Genomic DNA, 25627 nt, shown 5'->3' with positions numbered 1-25627 from the left:
CCCAATGGAAAAGCCCAGTGCAAATTTTACATGGGATTTACAAATTTCTGTTATGGGAGTTCATTTGGATTGCCTAGTAATATGGAATCCAAAAGAGATTCTTAGAGAGAAAAATATTCCTTTTTCCATGTTGGTAAATTTAAAAAAAAAAAAAAAGCTCAGTTCTTTGTATTGTACAAATCAAAATCTATTTAAATCATAAGCTCTGAAATCCATTTAAAACTTATGGTTACATTGGAAAATTATACCTCTTCTTAATTTGAATTTAATGCAAACTGATATTTAATTGTTTTGTATAACCCTGGGTAACAGATTTTTTTGAATGTTGCATAGCAAAAATCAGCAAATATGTCAGACAAAGCACAACATCACAAGGAAACGCCACAGCATATGTTGACAGCTATAAAAGAATTGCTGCTGTTTTCACCCTTCACACCAGAGTAATTTTTTCAATATTTACCTCCCATGTGTAGAGAGGGAAACATATGGGGCTTTACATAATCATAAGCATAAACAGGTGGCTACTTAGGTACATTTAATTTGCAGGCAACATCAATACCGAACAACACAATCAGCTCCACATGGCTCCCAAACTCTTTGTACTAACATTCCATTAGCAAATTAAGATCATTAAAATAGAGGGAGGGTTATATTCCTCCCTCTGATGGCTTCAACTACCTTTCAGAGTCATGAATAAAACACACTTTCAAAAATACCTCAGTATTTTGCAGTTTCTTTTGTTCATGAGAACTTCAGTAACTGTGTATAATATATACCTTGTGAATAACTACAGCCAGCACAGTATTTGCATTTAAATGTGCTTACATCTTTTCTTCTCCCTATCCAGTATCCAGTCTACTTACTATGGGCATACAATTATGGTGGTTAAATTCTAAGTCATTTATCAAAGCATGGGGTCAAACTCCTCAAAACAACCTACAGATACCTCCCTAAAGGTAGTCCACATGAAGAGGTCACCTGAGACTCATTTCCATTTTCAAACATGGTGGTAAAATTGGTGCAAATGATCATTGCTGAGAAAATTGGCTCAATTCCTGTCAGAGACTGAGCGGTAGATTACATATATTTTGTTTCCTCTATTTGCTCCAGAACTGAATATCCAGTGTTCCCTATTTGGCAGTGAAGTTCTAGTGGGATTAATCTTTCTGACCTTATAATCTTTTCTGACCTTATAAGCAATGGCTTAAGAGTGCAAGAGTGCAGGAAAATGAAGACAGAGAATTGCCAGGTTTTCTTTTTTGTGCTTTTTGAGGGGACTGTTCACTGTATTAACTAAACATGTTACATGTGTTGGCTTATTTATAACAATGATGTAAGAAGGTGATGTCATTTCTTCTACATTTTGGAACTAGCCCTGAGAATTTCAGATTTCATGTTTACATAGGCAGGAAAGGGCTGAGACCAGAATGGAAAGGAGGCCTTCAAAATGGACATACTCTTCACCACTTACTCTTCTGTTGGTGTAGTTAGAATTCCCTTATCCTGGAAATTACAATGCCCAAAGTCACCTGTGGCCCGCAGGAGTAATGCTGTGATGTTTTCAAGATCCTCCTGACAAAGCTCAGTGAGAGGCTGGGGAGGCATAGAAGGTCAGTGGAGGTTCTTTCCAGCACTGTGGTTACAATGCATCTTTGGGCCACACAAGGGACAGCACAGACTGCAGAGAGGCCAGGAGCTATCCACTTACCAAGGATGATGAGAAGACGGGGAAGATCCTCTGTCCTCATCTGTTCTGTTATTCTTGTTGCAGCTTGAGAGAAAAGGAGCTTTAACATGAGCACCTATGGTTCTACCTTTATTAATAAGCTGTGCTTACAACCAAGCTTTATTGGGCTATGTTATTTGATTTCGAGAGCTGACATTATTAATGGAGATTATTTGTTAAACATCTCAAATGTGTTATCACATTTCAAAGAGTTTATATGTCATTGAGAAAGAGGTGTTTTCTTTTGGTTATTCCATACAAGGTTGAACCAAAGAGATAAAAATAAATGACAAGACTTTATGATGTATTCTTTTTCCTCCAAGTACACACACACACACACACACACACACACACACACACACACACACACACACACACACACACACACAAACACCATTAATAGTTATTATAGACAGTTGCAATTAAATTATTAATGGAAAGACATTTGCAAATAGGAAATCTGTAGCCTGGCTCAGTCTTACCTACAAGTTAACAAACTCGTTTTTAGTTGATGGTGTTCAATAGCCCCCAATTGACTCAGAAATCTGGGTAATTTTTTCATAGCGTGGATATTATTGAATGTGCCAGCACTTTGCTGAAAGCTTTTAAGATGTTGCTTTATGGTGTTGTGTTTTATTTATGGCACTGGGCTTGAATTCATGTCTTTATGCTTGCAAGGCAGGCACTTTACCACTTGAACCACACTTCTGGCCTTTTTTCCCTAATGAATGCAAAGAAGGGTAATAGTTTTATGAACTAGAATAAACATGTTCTTCTGTCTTGTGAGTCATGTGTAATGGAGAGGCAGCTGAGCATAATGGCAAAATGTATTATACAGATGTCCAAGTTCTGATTGAACAATTTAGAGTCATAATTAGAAGACATGAAAAATTTTCATATTTCCCAGAAATAATGTTTCATTATTATGAACATACATGATGCACAAATATTAGATATGACTAATAATGATTGTAAATCACTAAGAATTGGTTGAAAATACTAATTTCTCCAAAACTAAGATTTAAGAAAAAGACCTAATAAGTTTTTTATTTTAATTAATTTTCAAAAATATAATTTCACTTTTTATAATTTTTATTTCTTAAGTGACATTCTTTATTAATACTTTCTTCTAATTTGGCATTAACATGAAACTCACCCTAGCAAGTAACAATCCAAAGTAGAAATACAAATCTATTTTCTTTAAGCTTTTAACTTACAAAGATTACATACAGGGTTATTTGAGAATAAATCTCATAATGACTCAACTCCCATAAAGTGTTTTGATATTCGTCAGAAATATAATTAAGTGATAAAGAGTATTTTTCCGGTTTTAATCCATTATATTCTCTGTGGTAAAGATGAAAAATTGGCCAGATTTTGAGCAGATCAGTCTTGGTAGTGCTTTAGTTTATCTTTAAATTTCTGCAATGTAAAATTGAACTTACAATGCATCAGCATATTCAGAAGTTTACCTTAGAGTACATAGTGGACAAAGCCTGTTTATGAGGAAGGATTGTTAGTATTGGCTGGAAGCAAGTGAGACAGTCAACTGGTTTTTCCTCCTATATCCTGTCAATTGGTATGCTAAACTATGTACTACATTATCTTTTAAGAGAAAACACACTAATTCATGCATGCATTTTTCTTTCAATAGAGATATCCAACAAGACAGCACTGAGGAGCATGAGTAACTTGGAGTAATAGTGGCTCTTAGGGTTTCAGGGTCTTTCTACTTCTATGTTAAGGCCATTATTACCTTAAGTAAATTCTATAACTCGAAATAAGAAACACTAATTAGTTCTTCTGTGGGTTATTTCACCAACATAGCTGGAATAGAAGTAAAAAAAATAGAAATAAAGTATGTGTTTCCCTGTGTATAATCAACTCTGCATAGTTCCACTACTACTTCATGTCATTGTTAGCTTGTGATGGTCTTAAGGCACTGCAATTTTTTATTATCTTTATATGCTACAAAAATAGATGCTCAATAAATGCTTGTTGGAGCAATAATAAATAATGATCAATGAATATCAAAAAAATATGTGTTTCTATATTTATGACATTTATGAATTTTCTGTTTTGTGATAATGACTGTGGGCTCTTAGAAATAAATCTATACACACTACAAATTAGATTAAATTCTTAGGCATGCCCATGCATGTGCACACACACGTATACACACACACACACACACACACACACACACACACACACGCAATACACAATACACAATACATCTGCTGCAGCAAAGACTACTTTTCCAGATTATTATTTGTAGCATTTTCCCTGATATAATACATAATACAATAAGAAATTATTTCAATGTCAATGCTTCTTTTCTTTCTTTTTGTCAAGCACATCATGTACTGGATGGACACTTTTCATTTTCTAAAGGTTTTGGGGACAGGTCTCATGTGCTGCCTTTTCCCTGTTAGGACTGGGTCACTAAAACTATATATATCTAACCATAACCCAAATTCTGTTATAAGAAAAACATACTTTAAAAACAACTGCTTAGAAGTGTTTGAACAGTAACTACAAATAAGCATAGAAAGTACTATGATCTAATAAATAAATAATTAGATATATAAATTACTTAGAGTGAATTTGTTGTGTAAACTAATAAATGATTTCTCCAAGCTATCTTATCCAAGTAAGTTTTTAAATTACACAATCTTCTTACAGCATGCTAGTAGATACTATTTTCATTAATTTGCCTTTTGTTTGAGAAAGCAATTAACTTTTCTTTTCCTTTTGTTTTCTCTGGAATTTATTAAAATCCATTCAATAAATAATTTTCTGAGAATGATGTGAAGCAGATGTGCACTGGAATGAAAAGAAAATAGTTCAACCAGGAGAAACACTTATGCATGTCACTATTAACTTGCAACTATAAAAAGCTACTTCCTTAATAATAAATGTGCATTTGATATGCAAACAGCATTAAAGAAAAATTTCTAAGAGTAAAATTAGCTAAATAGAAATTTGTGAAGTAGTGAAAAATGAAATGGAAAAATAGAAAATGAATACAAACAAGGAATGACATGCTATCAAAATTATTCAAAACAGACAACCATTTGACTGGCCATTTTTCCAAGAAGGATTATGATATTATACTATATTGTATTATTTTTGCATATGTGCACTACTGAAGAGTTTGGGGGTTTTGTTTTGTTTTGTTTTGTTGGTTTTTTTTTTTTTTTTTTTGGTCGTGGGGCTTGAACTCTGGGCCTGGGCGCTGTCCCTCAGCTCTTCAGCTCAAGGCAAGTGCTCTACAACTTGAGCCACGGCACCACTTCCTGCTGAAGAGTTTTATAATGAAAGAAATTTGGTGAATTCTGAATGACATATTGACTCTTTAAGAGTCAAAGGTCATTTGAGTTTTTAAAAAAATCTCTTCCTAACATTAAAAATGTGACCTTAACTGTTTTATTACCTTCTTTGAAATCACATGGTCGGTTGACTCAGAACTAATATCTCTCCTATTTCCAAGTATAGGCATTTTCTACTTTAAGGTATTGCTCATTTGTTGTCATTTGTGCTTCTGAGCTGATGATCGAGTAATCTACAAAGAGTATGCTGTCATTTTACCTAGAAAATAAGCCATACTAAAATCTTCAAAAAATGGAGCGTTCCTTATTAAAGCTATTCTTTATTTATTTTATGTTTATTTTATGTTTAGGTCTCTTTCAGATCATGGCTGATAAAACTCCATACCTCACTATGGAAGAAATTACAAGAACTATTCATATTGGACCTACTAGATTAGGGCATCCTTGCTTCTATTGTCAGAAGGATGTAAAACTAGATAATCTCACCATCAAGCAGGATGAGCCAATCATGCTCAGCTCAGTTGAAGAAATTGATGGAGAAATGATGGTGAATTGTGGAATAGTAAGGAATCATCAAAGTCATTCATTTACTTTGCCTTTGACACAAGAAGGAGAATTCTATGAGTGTGAAGATGAGCATATTTATACTCTAAAAGAGATTGTCGAATGGAAGATTCCCAAGAACAGAACACGAAAGGTGAAACTTACGGATTTTTCTGATAAATGGGCCTCAGCAAATCCATTTCCTAAAGACTTTTACGGCACTCTGACTCTCAAGCCTGTTTATGAAATCCATGGTGTGATGAAATGTAAGTATGCACTGGAAGTGATGGTATGAGTACTATGGGGGGAAAGGGACCAGCAAAAAGAAAGGCTTTCAGACACCAAAAAATGGAATTCTGTCTCTGTTTTATTTCTTAAGTCCTTCAGACATGGATTCCTCCACATATAACTAAACCACATGTCTGTAGTAAGGATCAAATCAAATAATATATATTATAGATTTTATGAGCTACTCCATTGTATGATACTGTAATTATCAGGTACAGGTAAATTAAAAATACTAATCATTTTTACTACTGCCATCGAAGCATGGTCAAAATGGCTTTGAAATTTTATTTTATTTTATTTTTACTGGTGGTCATTGTACCAAGATGTTTAATTGTGAATTTCCATGCATATATAGAATTTGCTTTGATCAAATTGACCCCTTCTGGTCAGAAGGAATGGCTCAAGTGGTAGAGCACCTGCCTAGCAAGCACAAGATCCTAAGCATAATGTGTAGTACTACTATATTAAAAAAAAACAAAACAACTCCACTCCACATTTTTTCTTATCCTTCCCATTTTTAAAATTATGTTTTTTTAATATTTAATATATTTTTAAAATATGTTAACATATTTTTAAAATATGTTTATACAGGGAGAGATTTTATTGCTACATCTCCACAAATGTTTGTGCCTTATTCTAACTTACCTCACCCCTCAATCATGTCTTTTTCTTCCTCTCCCCACAAAATAGCATACCAGTCCTGGGCTTGAACTCAGGGCCTGGGTGCCATCTCTGAGCCTCTTTGTGCTCAAGGCTCTCTACCACTTGAGTCACAGTGCCACTTCTGGCTTTTTGAGTCATTTGTTTGAGATAAGAATCTCATGTGGACTTTGCTGCTTATGCTGGCTTCAAACCGAGATCCTAAGATCTCAGCCTCATGAATAGCTAGGATTACAGGTGTGAGCCACCGGCTCCCTGCTCCTTGTTTCATTTTTTTTTTTTTTTTTTTTTTTATTTGAGAACATACTGTACAGAGGGGTTACAATTACATGGGCAGGATAATGCATACATTTCTTACCAAGCATTGCATCCTCCTCCTTTGTTTACCCTTCACCTCCCTTCCCAGCCTCCCCCCTCCCTCCCACCCAATCATACCCCCCCTCCCCCCCCCCCCCACCGACATTGTAAAGCTGGTTTTGACATGACATTTTGTACTTCTCATTGTTGCAACAGGTCCACCTGAATCCTTAAACGACTTGTTTGTCCCCGTCTCCTCCACATGTTATCCTTGTTTCATTTTTATAACCATAATTAAGAGTATAGAAATCATACTAGTGACTTATGACATAATATTACAAAAAATCAAAGCCACAGCAAACTTTAGAATTTTAGAACATTAGTGTTCAGCTAGCTATCCTAAAATATGCGATTGAGATGAATCAATGCTTTTTTCTCATTTTTCACCACTAACAGAATTTTCTCATTTTAAAACTTAGAACTTAAGCATATGAATAGGGTGTTTATAATAGTGAATGAATGTAGATTAGAGGTTGAATCTTTTTTCTTTTGGTCTGAGACCAGCACTAGAACTCATTATCTGATGCTTTGGCTCATTGTCTGGCACTACTCCCTGCGCCATGCCTCTGACCCCTAGAAACTGGGTCTGCCTGGATGAATAGAAGACAATTAAGGGGCAGAGGCTAAGGCTAGTGCCAGCAGGAGAATCTTGAAGAAAAGCATTTAGCAAGAGATTAGAGCTCAAATGCAGCTGCTATGAGAATAAAGAGAGGGAAAACTGAGACGAATATGAAAACATGGTACTGGACTTGATCCTAGAAGATTTTGGATCTGTTCTAAGAGATTGAAATTTGTCCTAGTCAAGAAAGATCTTTAAACTTGGAGACATAGCATAAAGTAATGCCAGTTGGACATATTGCCAACAGAGAGGTTTATGTAACAGAGATATCAATGAGAGACAGAAATGATTGGGATTAATGAATGTTTAAGTACAGTAAGCCAAATTCGGAAGTCCATTGGAAGGAAAAATAGTCAACATTATTCCTATCCTTTTCTAGCTACTTCTACTGTTGGATCGAAGTGTATGTATTAAATATAAGCGTCAGAAAAGCAAAGGCTATTAACAAAATTATTCAACGAGTCTTACATATGGTTTCTGTTAAACAAAATCCCAGAAGAAAGCCTTTGGTTGAAATAAAAGTCTTTCATAAAATTTTTTAGTTCAATTTCCAGCTGTAGCAGCTCTAAAAATTAAATTTTCATTTTTATTACTCTGCATCTTAATTTCCTAAGGATAATTTTATATGTTAGTTCTAACTGTAAAGCCATTTGGGGACAGATGCTACATGAGACCAGCTTGTATACTGACAGTATAGTATTCCATGAAATCTACCATATTGCTCCATTCAAAAAAATTGTATTGTAGGTATTTCTTCCCCTAAGTTTAAAATGTAAAATATAGTTGGTGCTTTGAGCCAGTGGTAATCTTTTTATGCTATTTTTTAAAGTAAAGGCTCAAGCATGCCTTGAATTCAAGGGATAAGGGGAAGTTACTTTCTGCAGGTCTTGGGTATCTGATGTAGCTTAAACTTTCTTGGCTGGACCAAGAAATGAAATGAAATGAATAGATGTGAGTCGGGTTAGGAAGTTTCATATAAACCTTATGGGAAGAGCAATATGAGAAGAACTATAAGAACCTATGAAATATTGATTTGCTAAAGGGAACATGGCAGATAAGAACATGAACATTCTACTCTTATTACTTATTTGTAATGTTTTTACTAGACAAGTTGGGCTTCATAAGAAAAGAAAAAAAGAGAAGAAGTAGAAATATTGAAATGAGATATCTGTTCCTGGAACTCTTTCTGAAATCCCTATTATAAGCCCAAAACCATGAGAACCTTCATCACACATCTAATAATTTGTAAAATAAATGATCTCTCTATGAAGAATAAATGTCAATGACATTCTAATACCTCTAAGTATTGGTCTCACGTAAGTCTTCTATGAAATGGTTGTGCTATTACAGGAAAATAAAAGTTCTTATTACTGTAAGAAATTGGAGGTATACTATTTGCACATGAAAAGCTGAAAGTTATTTAAATTTGCTTCATCCAAACAGAGGTCTTGACAATTGATACTTTGTAATTCATTTTATGTTTTTGTAATTCATTTTATATTAAATATATATTTATACATCAAATAAATAAATATATATATATATGCTTTGTTTCCTCCTTAACTGAACATTTCAGTATTATGCAAGTCTTTTGTGTTTGAGAAGAAAATTCCAATACTGCTCAAAATCTGGGGATACAGTCTTGGCTTATAGATATAAAACATTAATTAGTTTTATAAGCAGAGAGCTGAAATCACACATTTAAACGAGAGACTGAGAAAGTTAGATGTAAATATGGTATGGTAGAAAATAAATGAATCACAGAACAAACATCTTTAGTATCTTAAGACTCCTTTCTTTTCTTTTCTTTTTTTCTTTTTGGTCAGTTGTGGGTCTTGAACTCTGGACTTGGACTCTGTCCTTGCTCTCTTCAGCTCAAGGCTAGCGCTCTACCGCTTGAGCCACAGCGCTACTTCTGGTTTTCTAGTGGTTTATTGGAGATAAGAGTCTCACAGACTTTCCTGCCCAGGCTGGATTTGAACTGTGATCTTCAGATCTCAGCCTCCTGAATAGCTAGGATTATAGGCATGAGCCACCGGTGCCCAGCTAAGACTTCTTTCTTTAAAAACAGTTTTCAACCTTAATCAAAATTAAAAGGTCAAACTGTAGTATGGAGAGGCATAACAAAGTTATCACCAAACCTTGTGCCCTGCCTACTTACAGTTTTCCTCACCTTCTGATACTCTGAACAGATTCCTTTCAATATTTTCCTACTTTTTTGATATCTGTGTTCAATCTCAAAAGAATGGAAACATTACTGTCTTTGAAGAAAGAAGTCTCTCTCTCTCTCTCTCTCTCTCTCTCTCTGTCCGGTCGTGGGGCCTGAACTCTGGGCCTGGGCGCTGTCCCTCAGCTCTTCAGCTCAAGGCTAGCACGCTACCACTTGAGCCACAGTGCCACTTCCTGCTTTTTTTTTTTCCTGCTTATGTGGTGCTGAGGAATCGAACCCAGGGTCTCAAGCATGTAAGGCAAGTGCTCTACCACTGAGCTACCTTCTCAGCCCCATAGATAGTACTAACTTTCACATATATCCCTGACAGTGTGATTCTCTTAGATTCCTACTTTCCATTCCTGTTGTCTCCATGGATGGTAGGTTGTGGTTAAGCATTAGCATTTTCATTACTGTGTTGGTTCATTGCTGAACCAAGCCATGAGTAATACAATATCTCTAACTGCTCTCTGTCATGATGGCCTTGTTTTCTCTACTTCCATTTCTACAGTTGTCTCCTAAATCTCCAATATCTTTGTGAAAAAAGCCACTCTGCAATTTTACAAATTCCAACTTATCAGTAAATCATTTCTTTTCTTTTCTTTTTTCCTTTGAAGGACAGTCCTCCTCCTTATACTCTAATCTCAACGTTATTCTTAAAACATACTGTATATGTGCAGAAATGGGGCTTCTATTTAAAATTATTCTTATGGCTCCCTTTTGACTTGATTTTGTATTAAACAGAAATTTCTGGAATCAAATAACTAACTTTGTGTGTGTGTGTGTGTGTGTGTGTGTGTGTGTGTGTGTGTGTGTGTACGTATATGTATGAATCTGTGTGTCATTCAAATAAACTCCTTGTTTTTTAGTCCCTGGCTTCCTTTCCACTTGTAGAGGAGTCTTTCTTCTCCAAGTCCTAAAGCTTTTTAGATTTCTGAAAGACATTATACGCATGAGCCACTTATACACAGCTCAGAGTGAATTCCTTCCACAATTATTTTTACCTTCTTAATGCTCAAATACTTCTCAGTGCATCAATCTCAATATTGAACATATTCAGTAAAGGAAGAATTTTAATAAAGTAGAATATTGTTTATGCACATATTCATTCATTTATTGTAATTTACAAAGCTCTTAGGAAATAAGAGACTTTCTCACTGATCATTGTAGATTTGATTTATCATGGTGATGTATTTATGACTTTAATAGTTAAAAAAGCATTAACTTCCTGGCACCAAAGATGTTACCATTTATATTCATATAACAGGATCTATTTTTATTAGTGATATTTTCACTTAAGCAGTCATGAAAATACTATGGTGACATGCTATTTAGAACCAAAGGTACATGACTTGGTCTTAATTTTATTTCTTTCTTTTAAGGTACATTATTAATTATAATAGAAATACCACACGGCAAGCAGAAGAACACAATTTAATTATTTATTTATTTATACATGTTTATTTGTGTGTGTGTGTGTGTGTGTGTGTGTGTGTGTGTGTGTGTGTGTGTGTAAGTCTTGGGACTTAAACCCAGGGCCTAGGCACTTCCCTGAGCTTCTTTTACTCAAGGATAGCTCTCTACCACTTGAGCCACAGCACTATTCCCAGCTTTTTTTGTTTTATGTGTAACTGAGGAATTGAACCCAGGGCTTCATGCATGCTACGCAAGCACTCTACCACTAAGCCAGATTCCCAGCCCCAAATTTTGAGTTTTAACACTACCAAATAATAATGTTTTATCAGACAGCGTCCTCTAAAAATATAATTACTATTTGTTATATATATAAAACAAATATATCATAATATAAAGTATATGCATGCTTGTCATATATAAAGTTATATACTATATATTATGTTACATATGTGGTTTTCTTTATTATATAATATTTTGTGCATAGTATATAATACACAATTATATAATATTTATATAATATAAATACATATTGTAATTATTATATAACAATGTTATAACTAATATATTTAATACATTCTAGTATATTTTGTATTCATTTATATTATATGCTATATGTTATATTTGTATTTATTATCTTTATATTGTTATATTATATATCATTATGTAATTACATACTATTATAAAATATTAATGTGAAATATTGCATGTAATATTTTTTTATTTGAAAGTATTGGCTCATGCAATTGTAGAGGTTGATAAGTCTTAAATCTGAAGGTCAGGTGAGCAAGCAGGAAACTTAAACTTAATACTGTAGCCTTGAGGCAGAATGAATTTCTTTTGCTCTGAGAAGCCCCAGTTTTTTTCTTTTAAGAGTACCAAGTACATGTATGAAATCCAGCTACATTACAGAAGGTAACATTCTTTACTGAAGGACTGCTAATTTTAGATTGTTAATTTATCTATAAAATTCCTTCACAGCAGTTACCAGGTTACTGTTAGATTAAATAGCTAGATATTATAGCCTATGCAAGTTTATACTTAAAATTAACCATCACAAACATTAATGGAAAAAATGTTGGAATGTACCAACTAGTATAATAAAATTTTTCTTAGTTTTTAAAAACCAAATGAAAATGTGAAAGATGGAGTGGTATTATACATAGCTCATGCCAGAATCAAATGCATTCATTTTAATTGACTCTTGATTTCCCAAAAAGGGTCATCATAATTTTTGTTTCAGGTATCAAAAGATAGAGAGCAATTTTGAAACACTTAATCTGAAGAGCAAACAAGCCAAAAGAGAGTATTTAACAAAATGGAAATTTACAAGATAGCTTCTCTTCAGTTGAAATAAAACTGAATAAAACAGACAAAAAAATAGAGAATATTTACAAAGAAAATTTAGATAAAATAGATTGGTTCTAAAGCAAATTTTATTTTAAATCTAGAACAATGCAGACCTTAGAAATTATTAGTTAAGTTTCATAATTGCCATGTCGCAGAGTATAATGAAATGTAAAAACGTAACAGAGTAATTCATGAGTACTTGCAAGATGGAGATGAAGTTTCTGATAGTAGTTTTGAGTAAAAGAAGTGCCTTAGAAAAGTAACTATCATCTCATTGTTGCAATGGGTCAATCTGTACCACTATTGTACAAGACACTATGTCGAAAAACGAACTTTACAATTTTCGGTGCGGGGCGGGGAGTAGTTGAGGAGGTGGGAGGGATGGGATGGTAGGGGAAAAACAAAGGAGGAGGCAACAATGCTGGATAAGAAATGTACTCATTACCTTGCTCATGTAACTGTAACCCCTCTGGGCAGTATTTTCACAATAAAAAACATGTTTTTAAAAAAGAAAATGTAACTATCAAAGAAATCAAACTTAAAAACTGAAAATGCACAGCTATTAAATCTTTATCATTGTTAATAATATATGAGAAACTAGAAAGTGTGAGAAATTAGCTTAAGGTAGAAAAAGAGACAATCATCATGTCTTCAAGATACATAAGATTGTCAATAATAAACAAATTTAGGTTCACTTGCAAAGGATAGTTTTTCATGTGCTGAGTTTGAACTGAGTTTGTATCCTACCACTGAACAAAAATATATTTTGTTCATTACCAGCTAAAATGAAATGTAGTATTTTTGTATTCTCTTACAAGTTATTCTTTAGTGGGATCTTCAAAAGTCAAACAAAACAAGTATTGCAATAGCTAATGTAGAATAGCAGCACATTACAGGGACTTTCTCTGAAGGAACAGGTACAAAGACAAGGATTTAGGAAAATGACTCAGCAGCATAAAGAGGAAATTTATCTTAATTTGTTAGAGAAAAATGGAAACAAAATTGTTTTTAACAGAAGCTCCCTTTGGAAAACCAAACCATTTTCAGCCAGAATCAATTCAATTTGGGAAGTTTAGACTAGGATTGTTTAATTATATATTGCTTCTAGTTTGAAGCTGGAAATTTTTAAATAAATACCTCCAGAAATGTTTCTCCTGCTGAGTTTCTGCTTTCTTATCTATAATTTTAAAGTCAAAGAGAACTTTTCAGAAAGTGACAGTTTTAAATTTAGCTTACTATCTATATGTCGTCTGAGAGAAGATTATGTTTTCCAATTGTAAAATAGCAAAATGCTTCTTTAAAAAGTTTGTGGTACAAAACTATTTATATGATATTATATATTACATATATTTTATACATATATAACATATATAAATTATATAAACTATATATTATATAACATAAATTATATAAACTATATATTATATATTGCATATAATATATTACATAATTATGTATAATATTTAATTGTTTTAATGTATGCTCTAAATATATGTTCATAAATATGTTTTTATGATTTTATCTCATATTTTAAATATTATATAACACTGTATTTACTAAGAAAAACAAAAATAAGTTGTCTTCCGCTAGCAGAGATTTTTAGGTGTAACATCTGTCATAAAAATTAGTTAAGCCGGTACTGGTGGCTCACACCTATAATCCTTACTATTCATAAGGCTGAGATCTGAGGATCACAGTTCAACACCAGCCCAGGCAGGAAAGTCTATCAGTCGCTTATCTCCAATTAACCACGTAAAAAGCCAGAAGCAGAGCTATGGCTCAAAGTAGTAGTACAGTATTCTTAAGCAAAGATAGCTCAGGGACAACACTTAGCCCCACAACCAATTTTTTTTCTTACATGTAGTTAAATTTATTCCAGTGTAACAACTTGAGACAGTATTTTCAAATTTTTCATAATCTTAAAAATAACCTTAGGAAGTAGCGCTGTAGCTCAAGTGGTATAGCGCTCTCCTGAGCTGAAGAGCTGAGGGACAGAGCCCAGGCCCAGAGTTCAAGCCCCACGACCGACAAAAAAAAAAAAAAAAAAAAAAAAAAAAAAAAAAAAATTGTCTGGAAAAATAACCTTAAATAAAAATAACCTTAAACAAGTGTGTCTTTATTTCAACTTTTTATAATGGAAAAATTAAAACATGGAAAAGTAGAGAACGCTATAAAAATAGTTATGTTCTAGTGTTTCCACAGACAATGTGATCTACAATTTGAAATTGATACAGAAAGAATTAGACATATTGAGTTCTCAATAAATTTGCAACCTATCTGTATGATTTGTAGAGAAGGTAAACTCATTCTTCAGCTTCTCCTCCCATTGAACTATTATTTTGTGTCTTTCACAGTATCTGTCCTTATCATCACTCTCAAATTAGATGTGCTATTTTTCCATTCTTTTCCCAAAGATTGTAGTATTGAGTCTTTCATATCATGTGTCTGTTCTTTTAGTGTATCAATGACAATGTAGAAAATATTTTTAAAATATTTTCTAGAGTTTGCTATATACATTTATGACTAATCTAAGGCCTCTTTCAAACAACATAAATAAGTTCATGAGTAGTAAAAATATTGTACAACAAAGTATTTGCCTGTCCCCCAACCTATTGTAACATACTGTCATTTATTTCACTTGTTTTATTTTAAACAAGTTCTGTCCTACTGTTACTGGAAAGTTAAGTTCCGCTAATCAACCTTAGTTGTGTCTTTGACTCAAGAGAATTTAGGCAAGACATCAATGCAGTGAATGTCATGAAAGAGAAAGAGTTTATTACAAAAGGAATATGGCAGAAAATGGGATATGTGGCATGATGCCACAGGAAGGTGACAGTTTAGTTTATCTTCAGTCATCTGAGCATTAGGTTTAGGTAGAGGAAGAATTGGGGACAGAGGACAAAGATATGCAAAGTTTAAGATTACAGATTTTGCCTGGCTGGTCATTTTCTGGGTTCTGGCTCTCCCCATTCTGGAGAAGTAGTTATAATCGACATCACCTGAAGAGAGCAATCTGGTTCCTACAAAATGATGGCTCTCATTCTAGAGTGCAACCTGATCATTACTAGCAATTATCCCCATTTAGAGATGATCTGCCCTGAAGACTTCAGTTTGAAGGGACTAAAATTCTAGTCCTTTGTTATTAAGCAGTCCTGTCTTTCCTGGAACCCAAGGTGACTGACAAGTGTCTGTGGCGAGAATGGCTTAGAACAATAAGAATCACAAAATAAAGACAGAGAGACCAGGCAAAAGCTTCAAATACACTTTCAATAGACTGATAAGTTGTATCTATGATAAGAAAAACGGCATTGGCCTGTGGAGTTCAAGTGCTTATTGGGATGGCATCTGACAATTTCCTGCACCCAGGTTGAGTCTGCAGGGCTGAGTTCACACCTGTCAGTTGGGAAGTCTAATTCCACTATTATTTCTTAGAGAGTTTCTGATCTTAGCTACCATCTTGGGTTCCCTTTGCCTTTCTCCCTTGCTCATGGCTAGCTGCTGTTTATCATCTATCATTAATAAAAATAAAAAGTATTATTTTTTTTCATTTATTCTTCATCTAACACTCTTCCCTTACTTTATGAGTCAGGACACATAGAAGAGAAGACATAGAAATTACATTACATAACAAAAATTAAAAACATCAGGCTCAGAAAGTAGAACCAAGAAGTAAACTGAAAAAGAAGTATTTAAGTCCCTCTCCACCTCCTTTAAGTTGTTGAATTACATAAAGGGATCTCTCCTCTGGGTATCTATCTTTTCTCTCTCTTGGAATAATAATAGTAATTATTATTATTATATAAAAATCTGCCAGGGTTCCTTAAAGAATGAGAATATAGAAAGAATGACAGATACGTGTGAAAAGAAGTCCTGAAGGTTACCTGCAATTTGAATACTTTTTACCTCTTTCTTCTTCCTGCTTGGTTTCTGGGGATAATTCCAGTGTAAACTTTACATCTATTCCTCCTTTTTTCCTTTCTCTGGCTCCATGTTTTCTCTTTGTCTTTTGTTTTATGCAGATTGAACAAAATAGTCCTAGGTATCACTACTCTTCCTTTCCTTTCCTTTTCTTTCTGGTATAACCATTACATGCATGCAACATCTTTTGTAATCATCCCAGACTTTTTGGATATTTTATTTCTCAGCCATTTTTACTTTTCCACTGAAGAAGTTTAAATTGGCTTATCTCCACATTTCTGATCCTTTTCTTGGCAGTGTCTGGTCTATTGAGTAATCCATCAAAGTAATTCTTCATTTTTTCTACCATTTCTTTATAATTTTCCATTAATCTGATTATATTACTCATTTGTACTTTTTTTGGTGTTCCCCTTCCCATTTTAAATTAACCACACATTAAGTTCTTGATCTTATGCTCCCAGAACTTCTATATCTGAGTTTGTATCCTGGCTTTGTTTCCTCAGGTTTTTCTTTATTTTCTTTTAACATATTGTGTAAATTTTTGACAGATAGGATGTTTCAGTGGAAAGGAACTAAGGTAAATAACCCTGTAGTGTGAAGTTTACTGTTTATCTGGCTAGACATAGTTGGTTTTTACTATTCACTATGCTTGTAAGTGTCAGAGGTTAGAATTTCTTGTAGTGTCTTTGTCTTGTTCTCTTTGTGTATATTCCTAAGAGTTCCATCTTAAGTAGGGTTTTAAACGGCATTCCCCAGTGAGATTCCCATTGATGTAATTATAGGTTGTGCTTTATTGAGGGAGGGGAAATTGTGATCATTCTATAACCTTATAAGTAGGTTTTGGTCATTCAGTGAGCCTGTGCATTGTGGGATAGAGAACCATTAGTTGATTCTGGACTTAGGAATTCCCCCCCCCCTCCCCTCTGTGGGAAGATAAAAGGGGGTAGGAGTTGAATATTTCCTTTTTTACATGTAGAGGGTTACAGATGGATCAGATAGGGTAATTACCTTCTTCCATGGTGGTTAGGTTATGGTAAAAAACAAAAAGATGGTTAGACTATGGTGAGATGGTTGTCCTTGTGGGGAGATCTTTTAAAAGGAGATCAGAATAACAAGGCTTGTTTTTTCCCTTCACCCTGCCAAAATCACAAGGGGGTTTTTCTCCAACCATCACGCAGACAATATGGTGTGGAGTTTCTTAAGATACCACAGTGTCAAGAAACTCTATATTCAGCCACCAGAAAGAATCAATAATTCTTTACACGCTCTTCACAGTTGTAGAGTTTCTACAGTAGTTTCTACTTGCCGTAAGTTTTGCCTTTGTATTCATCTATTCTCTAGTGTTAGGGGTAATGATTCACTCTATGACATAAATTTTGAAATTGATCTAAGAGAACATTGCATGTGCAATTTCACTTTGTCTTTTGGCATGCATATGGCAATTTTACCTGGTCTTTTTTCCTAAAATCTTGGATGAAAAAGAATTCATTCTGCCCACATCTTTATACTAAACAGCTATGTTATTTTGTCAAAATTTAACAAGTACTTCATATATTGGATAGATCATTAAATAAGATAAATATCACCTTCAAAAAAACTTTTTAAATAAAGCCTACAATGTTTACTTAGATATATCAAGAGTTTCAGTGGTGCAAACTTTCTTACATAGTGAAATTTCACGTGGAGCTCTACTTGTTTACCGAATCACTTCTTTTAATGATTGCTTCAGTATATTGTGCTGACAATTGTGTTGTAGTCATTTAATTCATTTAGTAAATATCTGCTATGATTGAGACACCATTATATACATTGGATGTATTGATGGACAAAACAATTAGTGACTTCTGTCTCTGGGAATAAATGCTATCTACAGCTTCAGGAAATAAGTTATAGAAAACATGCACATTTTTGAATGATTGAAGTTAAAGAAATAGAAGAAAAGTGAAGAAGCAGAAGGGCAAAGAGCAGGATGAATGCATTTTTTAAATGAATACTTAAAGTAGGTGTCATTGATAAGAATAGTTAGGAAGACTTGTAAGTGGGATTGATGAAGAATATTTCTGGTTGAAGGATGTAGCAGTCAGAAGAAGCATGGAATGCAAAGCGTGATGGAAAATGAAGAGATACAGGGAGATAGAAGTGATTTAGAGTGGAGAATTGCAGTAGAATATTAGATATGAGTAACACCATGGACCAGGTGAAGACTTTGCTTTTAAGTAAAAAGGGTCAAGTTGTAATTCTGTGGGCAGACAGTAGCCATACTTGTTTTAACATTTCAGGAGATCTCTGGCCAATCTCTTTTGAGATTTGACTGTATGGAGTCTGATTAGGAAACCATCATCACAGACAAGATAAGAAATAATGTTGCATAGATCAGAGATCAGAGTAGTGCTGATGAATGGGACTTCAGATGTTAGTAAAAGAGAGAAGCTAGGGATGTTTCTGAGCTCTATAGGTTAAACAAGGAGAATTTTTTTGCAATAACTGTGATGGAGAAACAATCCTGATTAACCAGGCTTAGGAGAGGATAGGAAAATCATAATTTAGCTTGAGAATTTTAAGTTTAGTACAGCTACAAATAATCCAAAAGAAGATCTGAAAGAGCTATACGGAAGTCAGGAGAAAGATTTGGCTAGAGCTATACTGTACGGAATCCTTAGCAGATAGATGATATTTGAATACATGAGACTGTAACATTTCTGTAGGTGTGAGTGTAGATCAAGGAAGAGAGCTAAGACACACTAAAAGACATGTGTTTAAATAGTGGGTGGTGTGACAAGACAAGAAACCAAGAAAAAAGTCTTGAGAAAAAATTAAGATTAAAAAAAAAGTGAGGAAAACCGATCAAAGCAGAAGGAGCCAAAATCCTCTTTGTCAAATACTGTTGATATGCTATTGAAATGAGATTGGTTATCATAACTTTAGAAGACTTGAAAAGAGAAGCATTGAAGATAAGTCAATAGCTTAGATTCACAAAGTTGGTAGAGAGATTGGAAAGCCTGGTCTGGAGGCTTTCTCTGGCAGCTATGGTGTTTCAATTAGGCTAATCTTGGTACAGTGCATCTACCAACACAAATATATTTGGGAATTCAGCTTGTATTATGGCAAAGGTGTACTGATGGAGTGATTTAGAGATTCCACAAAGTACTTGATGTCATTTATTACATCAATCTCTAGTCATTTTTGAGACTGGAGAAATAGCATGCAAGTACTATGTCCCTCTAGCTCTAGAATGTTTAAACCTACTTAATTTTTGCATCAGTAACAAGATTTTAGTTTCTAAAATTACCTCTGGATTCTAGGAAGCCTGTGGTAATAATCTCAATCATTAGGATCTGATAAACCTTAGAAAATGAACTGATTAAGGAGGTAAAAGTTTCTCTTTTTATTAACCTTCCTGTTCTGTATTAGAAGTTTTATAGATTTCAATCTATTGGAAGCCATTGATTTTTTACTTTTTCTTCTCAAGGAAATGAAAGAATACTTTTTTGAAGCTGTGTCTTCACAAACTCCATTATACAGAATGTAAGTGTCATCTGACAGAAGTCATAGAATAAGGTTTTTAGATATGGAATAAATAAGTAATAATAGAAAAGGTCAGGTGGGGTTGTGTTCACCTTATTTCTAACTAATGAAGAGGTGGATACAGCTAGGAAAAGTTAGTGAGACCCTATCTCAAAATTAAACTATAAACTATAGGATTAGAGGCATGATTGAAGGGGTAGAATGCTTAGCAAACAGGAGGTCCTGTGTTTAATCTGCAATAACTAAAGTTAACTAGAGCAAATTATATGTGTGTATGTGTGTGTGAAAACAAATTATATATTCTAAGTTTCCCAAATTGTTCATTTTCAGAACATGGAAGAAAGAATACTAAAAGTGTCTTGAGAGATTGGGAAATAATATTGGATCATGAAAATGCTTAAAAACTTGTGTTAGCCAGACACCAGTGGCTCATGCCTATAATCCTAACTACTCAGGGGGCTGAGATCTGAGGATCAAAGTTTAAAGCCATCTGAAGCATGAAAGTCTATGAGATTCTCACCTCCACTTAAACACCAAAAAGCCAGAAATGTAGCTGTTGTTCATGTAGTAGTTGAGCAATAAACAGGCCCTAGATAGACACAACCAAAACAGAACAAAAACTTTTAGAAAACATGTAAACTCTTATAAAAATATATCAACACTCACACAAAACTTTATTTTGAATTTAAGATTCTTTATCATAACACCAATGGGTAGTAATCCTGGAGAGTAAGTAAATGATTTGCAACAGTATTTTGATAGCTCTTTGGTCTCAAAGGAAGACCTTTTGGAAAGAACAAAGTCTTAGAAAGAGTCCTTTGTCCCAAAAATGAATTTATAGGTACCCACTAGTCTTCCTCAGCTTCTGAGTGGATGTTCTGTGATTCATACGCTCCTACTCTTTCTACCCAGGTAGCATACGGCACTGGGAAAAAAAAAGTAACTATGACATTGGAAAAAGATTCTACCTTGCTATTCATTTTTGTATGTTACTCTTAAATGCTTTTTTGTTGTTGTTGGTCATGGGCTTGAACTCAGGGCCTGGGCACTGTCCCTGAGCTCTATCAGCTCAAGGACTCTACCACTTAAGCCACAGCGCCACTTCTGGTTTGCCGGTTTATTGGAGATAAGACTCGCAAGGACTGGGGCTGGGAAGGTGGCTCAGTGTCAGGACTGGGGCTGGGAAGGTGGCTCAGTGGTAGAGCACTTGCCTTGCATGCATGAGGCCCTGGGTTCGATTCCACAGCACCGCATAAGAAAAAAGAAAAAAAGACAGAAGTGGCACTGTGGCTCAAGTGGTAGAGAGCCAGCCTTGAGCTGAAGAGCTGAGGGACAGCACCCAGGCCCAGAGTTCAGGCCCCATGACCAGACCCTTCCCTCCCCTCCCCCAAAAAAAAAGAAAGACTCGCAAGGACTTTTCCTGCCTGAGCTGCTTTTGAACCGCGATCCTCAGATCTCAGCCTCTGAGTGGATAGGATTTTGGATGTGAGTCACCATCGCCCAGCTCTTAAATACTTTTTATCTTGTAATTTTACAACAATGCTTTTTCTCACAGGAAAAGATTTTGTACACAGAATGCATGTCTTGGTTTTATTTGTAGTATAGAAAACAAATTTAAAAAGTATGTATGTCGTGGGCATTACACATAAAGGATTTTGTCTAAAGTATCAAACTTTCTTGTATAATAATTTTATCTGAACTCTGGCCTTAAAGAACATGACTTAAAATGCTATAATGATATCATTTTTCACATAGAGATTTACATGCATATTCATGAAATTATTATTCATGATTTGAGTGAGATGCATAGGGCCCAAAGGAATAGTCAATATTCTTCCTTAATTGAACATGGGCTCATAGGAGTTGTTTATATATAAAATTGAATTTAGCTGAGTGCCAATTGCTGACACCAGTAAAGCTAGCTACTCAGGAGGCTGAAGATTGAGGTTTGATGCCAGCCCCAGCAGGAAAAATTCCTGTATCTCTAATGAACTACCAAAATGCTAGAAGGGGAGCTATGGCTCAAGTGGTAGAATGCTAGACTTGAGCAAAGAAGTTCAAGCACAGCACCCAGGCCCTGAGTTCAAGCCCTAGGACCAACACACACACACACACACACACACACACACACACACACACACACACACACACACACACACTTGCATTCCTTTTAACATAGCCATCCCAAGTTCTAAATCTGAAAAGTCACATTAAAAACTGCAATATTCTAATTATATCAGTTCATTTTTTTCTAAATTAAAATTATCTATATCACTAGGAGAATAAGCCACAGAAAACATTTGGATGTATGTCAATCTTTTTTGTCTTTTTTTGTTTTCAGTTCGAAAGGATATTGTCCGCATTCTCCCCAGTTTAGACGTCGAGGTCAAAGACATCACTGATTCTCACGATGCTAACTGGTTTCTTCAGCTGCTCTCTACCGAAGACCTTTTCGAAATGGCCCATAAAGACTTTCCCATGGTGGCTGAAGTCCTAGAAGCACCTCCCAGAAGTCAGCTGTCCAATAGTGTTTTACAGCCTGGGAAGACCATTGTGATCCACAAAAAGTACCAGGCATCAAGAATCTTGGCTTCAGAAATCAGAAGCAGTTTCCCTAAAAGACACTTCTTGATCCCCACCAGCTACAAAGGCAAGTTCAAGCGGAGGCCTCGCGAGTTCCCAACCGCCTATGACCTGGAGATAGCCAAGAGTGAGAAGGAGTCGCTGCACGTGGTGGCCACCAAGGCCTTCCACCCCCTGCACCGGGAGCTCTCCTCGGTGTCCATCGGGGACCAGTTTCTGGTGCATCACTCGGAGACCACGGAAGTCCTCTGCGAGGGAATCACGGAAGTGGTCAATGTTCTGGCCTGTGAAAAGCTCCTCTCCAAGTCCAAAGAGGCGGCGCGGCTCCCTCTGTACATGGAAGGAGGTTTTGTAGAGGTGATTCATGACAAGAAGCAGTACCAGCTGGCTGAGCTCTGCCAGCAGTTCCGCTTGCCGTTCAATGTGAAGGTGTCTGTGCGAGATCTCTCTATTGAAGAGGACATCTTGGCATCTACCCCCGGCCTGCAGTTGGAGGAAGACATCACAGACTCTTACTTGCTCATAAGTGACTTTGCCAACCCTGGGGAATGTTGGGAGATCCCTGCTGGCCGCTGGAACATGACTGTTCAGTTAGTTCACAATGTGTCCAAGGACGCAGGTTCGCCTCTCGTCAGGAGCCTGGTGGAAGAGATCACCGAAGAGCAGTATTACATGATGCGGAGATATGAAAGCTCTCTCTTACACCCCCCACCCAGACCCCCCAAACATCCCTCCATCGAGGGAGCCAGGTTAACCCTGCGCACTCTAGCAGAAGAAAGGAGACTGGATCTGCCCGCTTCTCCCAAGGTAAGGCTGCGAGTTCCCAGATTTTCCTTTGGAGTGTTTTATTCATGAGCCAATTTGTTTCGAGTCTTTTGTTGAGTTTGCTTTTTTCTTACTTGCGTGCCATCTTTGAAATGAGCCCTTCCGATGCACAGTGGGTGAATGAACATCACCAGAGCATAAGTGTTGCAGTATTGTGTGTTTTGATGCTTAACCAGTCGATGTGGTATGGAGTCTACACTGAATGAGAAATAGCAGGGATAGCATTTAGATGTAATGGCCCAAACCGCTCCTACTCACAACTAAGAAGACTTAAGAAGCTGCCTCAGAGGCAAGTATCTTTTTTATGTTGGATGAGCAAGAGTGGTTTATTTTTCCAGGGTAGAATTATTTTAATACTTCATACAGGAAATGAGCATACAATAAACTCCCATTTTTTTTTCTGGAAAGTTTCTGGTAACATGCATCTCTAACACATGTCTTCATTTTGTTTTATCTGAAGAAAGATGTAAAAATATCTTGGCAGCACTGTGTGTGAGAATGTGAGCATCTGCCCACATTACGTCTATCTCAGAATTGCAATCTTTAACAGTTCTATTGGAAAACAAAATCAATAAAATTGCAGACAGTATGAGACCATTATAGAATTAACAACCCCATCACCACTCTGAAGATTCTGGATGGTGGCTCAGCTTCAGTTCCACTTGTTGTCTTTGTCTGCCTCCTGGCTACCTGGAAAGATCTCATCCTATTAGGACGTTGGGGTTGTTTATCCGGCTGTGGTTCTAGGGAATGTAGAAGTGCCTTCTGTCCTGGTAGATGCTGTGCTAGCAGTTTAGGGAATCTACACAATTACTAAAACAAAGAGAGATGTCTTGTTTGCTCCCTGAGCTCTGGAAGCATAAGTAACCTTGGGCTTTAAGGCTCAACTATAGATGTTGAGACGTTCATTTCACCTCTCAAATATTACATTCAGAATGTATGTTGGAGAAATCTAATAAGAATTACCAAATAATTTTTGGTATAGCAGTTTAGGAGGAATCATTTCAAATTCATTTTATTTTATTTTATTTTTTGTTGATCATGGACCTGAACTCTGGGCCTCAGTGGTGTCCCTGAGCTCTTCAGCTCAAGGCTAGTGCTGTACCACTTGAGCCACCACACCACTTCCCGCTTTTTCTGCTTATGTGGTGCTAAGGAATTGAACCCAGGGCCTCATGCATGCAAGGCAAGCACTCTACCACTGAGCCACCTTCAGAGCTCCCATTTCAAATTTTAAAGAAACAGTTCATAGCATTGATTAGCGGTTGATACTCCCATGAAAAGTGTCTGTCTGTCTTTGCCTCTTCTCCATGACATAATTCAGTACTGGGTGATGTGTGGAAAAGAATCCTTTCCTTATTTTTATTTGTGATCAGAATAATGCCATTCCCAGATGATTTGAAGGTACTATATTACATGTCAAAGGAGACTTTGCATGTGTCTGTAAAATTCAGGACCTTGAGATGAGAAGTTTAACCTAGATTATGCTGGTAGGTAAAAAATTAATGACAGTGTTTTATCTATTTGTTTGTTTGTTTTCTAAACCTGGGGCTTGAACTCAGAGAGAAGAAAGAGATCAACAATAACAAAAATGACAAATGACAGTATCTTGATTGGAGGCAGTGACATCAGTATCAATCTCCTGACGTACAAAACTATGAGACCATAAATTTATTGTATTTGAACTGTTGAATTTATGGTCATTTATCATGGCAATGAAAAGATAATATATGGCATAAAGAATACTATAGGACATAAAGTTGAAAGGGGAAAATAAGTAAAAATCTTTGAAAGCTAAATCCATATATCAGCTACTGTTGATTTTGTTGCATTTTTTCTTTATAATGAATTTATTTTTCATGGAGAAATTAAAGGCACAGCTAAGCTTCAGGAGCTATTGAAAATGGCCAGAATGTGCTTTATTTTTCTTTACATATTGGTTTTATTTTCCCAGGAAAGTTTTGTCATACAGGTGACATGATTGCTGAGAGTTTCTGCATCTCATATTTTATTGTTTCATTACTAGAAAAGAATGTCACATGGGTTTACATGTCCATCTCTGGACTCAATCAACTTGCTGGCTAGCCAAATTAGGGACAAGATTAATGCGTGTTCTAGATTCAATTTACTGTAACAGAAAATCACAGGCTGAATAATTTATAAAGAACAAAAGTCTATTGTCTTATATTTCTGGAGAATGGAAAGTCCAAATTTAAGTTGTTTCCAATATGATACCATGTTGTTGCATCATCCAGAGATGAGAAAGGAACATTAAGTCT

At 35.4% G+C, this 25627-nt stretch overlaps 1 protein-coding gene across 2 annotated transcripts in view; it reads left to right on the top strand.

Moving 5' to 3' along the window:
* Positions 1–25627, top strand: part of Themis (thymocyte selection associated) — a 164675-nt gene that overhangs the window by 66485 nt on the left and 72563 nt on the right. For both annotated transcript variants that reach the window (XM_042673933.1, XM_042673925.1), the window contains exons 3-4: positions 5409–5867; positions 22282–23330. In XM_042673933.1, the coding sequence (XP_042529867.1) occupies positions 5409–5867; positions 22282–23330 (1508 nt within the window). The remainder of the gene's footprint in view (positions 1–5408; positions 5868–22281; positions 23331–25627) is intronic.

The sequence above is a fragment of the Dipodomys spectabilis genome, unplaced genomic scaffold, assembly GCF_019054845.1.
Source record: "Dipodomys spectabilis isolate Male_0828 unplaced genomic scaffold, ASM1905484v1 ptg000001l, whole genome shotgun sequence".
Taxonomy (NCBI): domain Eukaryota; kingdom Metazoa; phylum Chordata; class Mammalia; order Rodentia; family Heteromyidae; genus Dipodomys; species Dipodomys spectabilis.
Note: the sequence above shows the minus strand (reverse complement) of the source record. Positions and strands in the feature narration are given on the sequence as shown.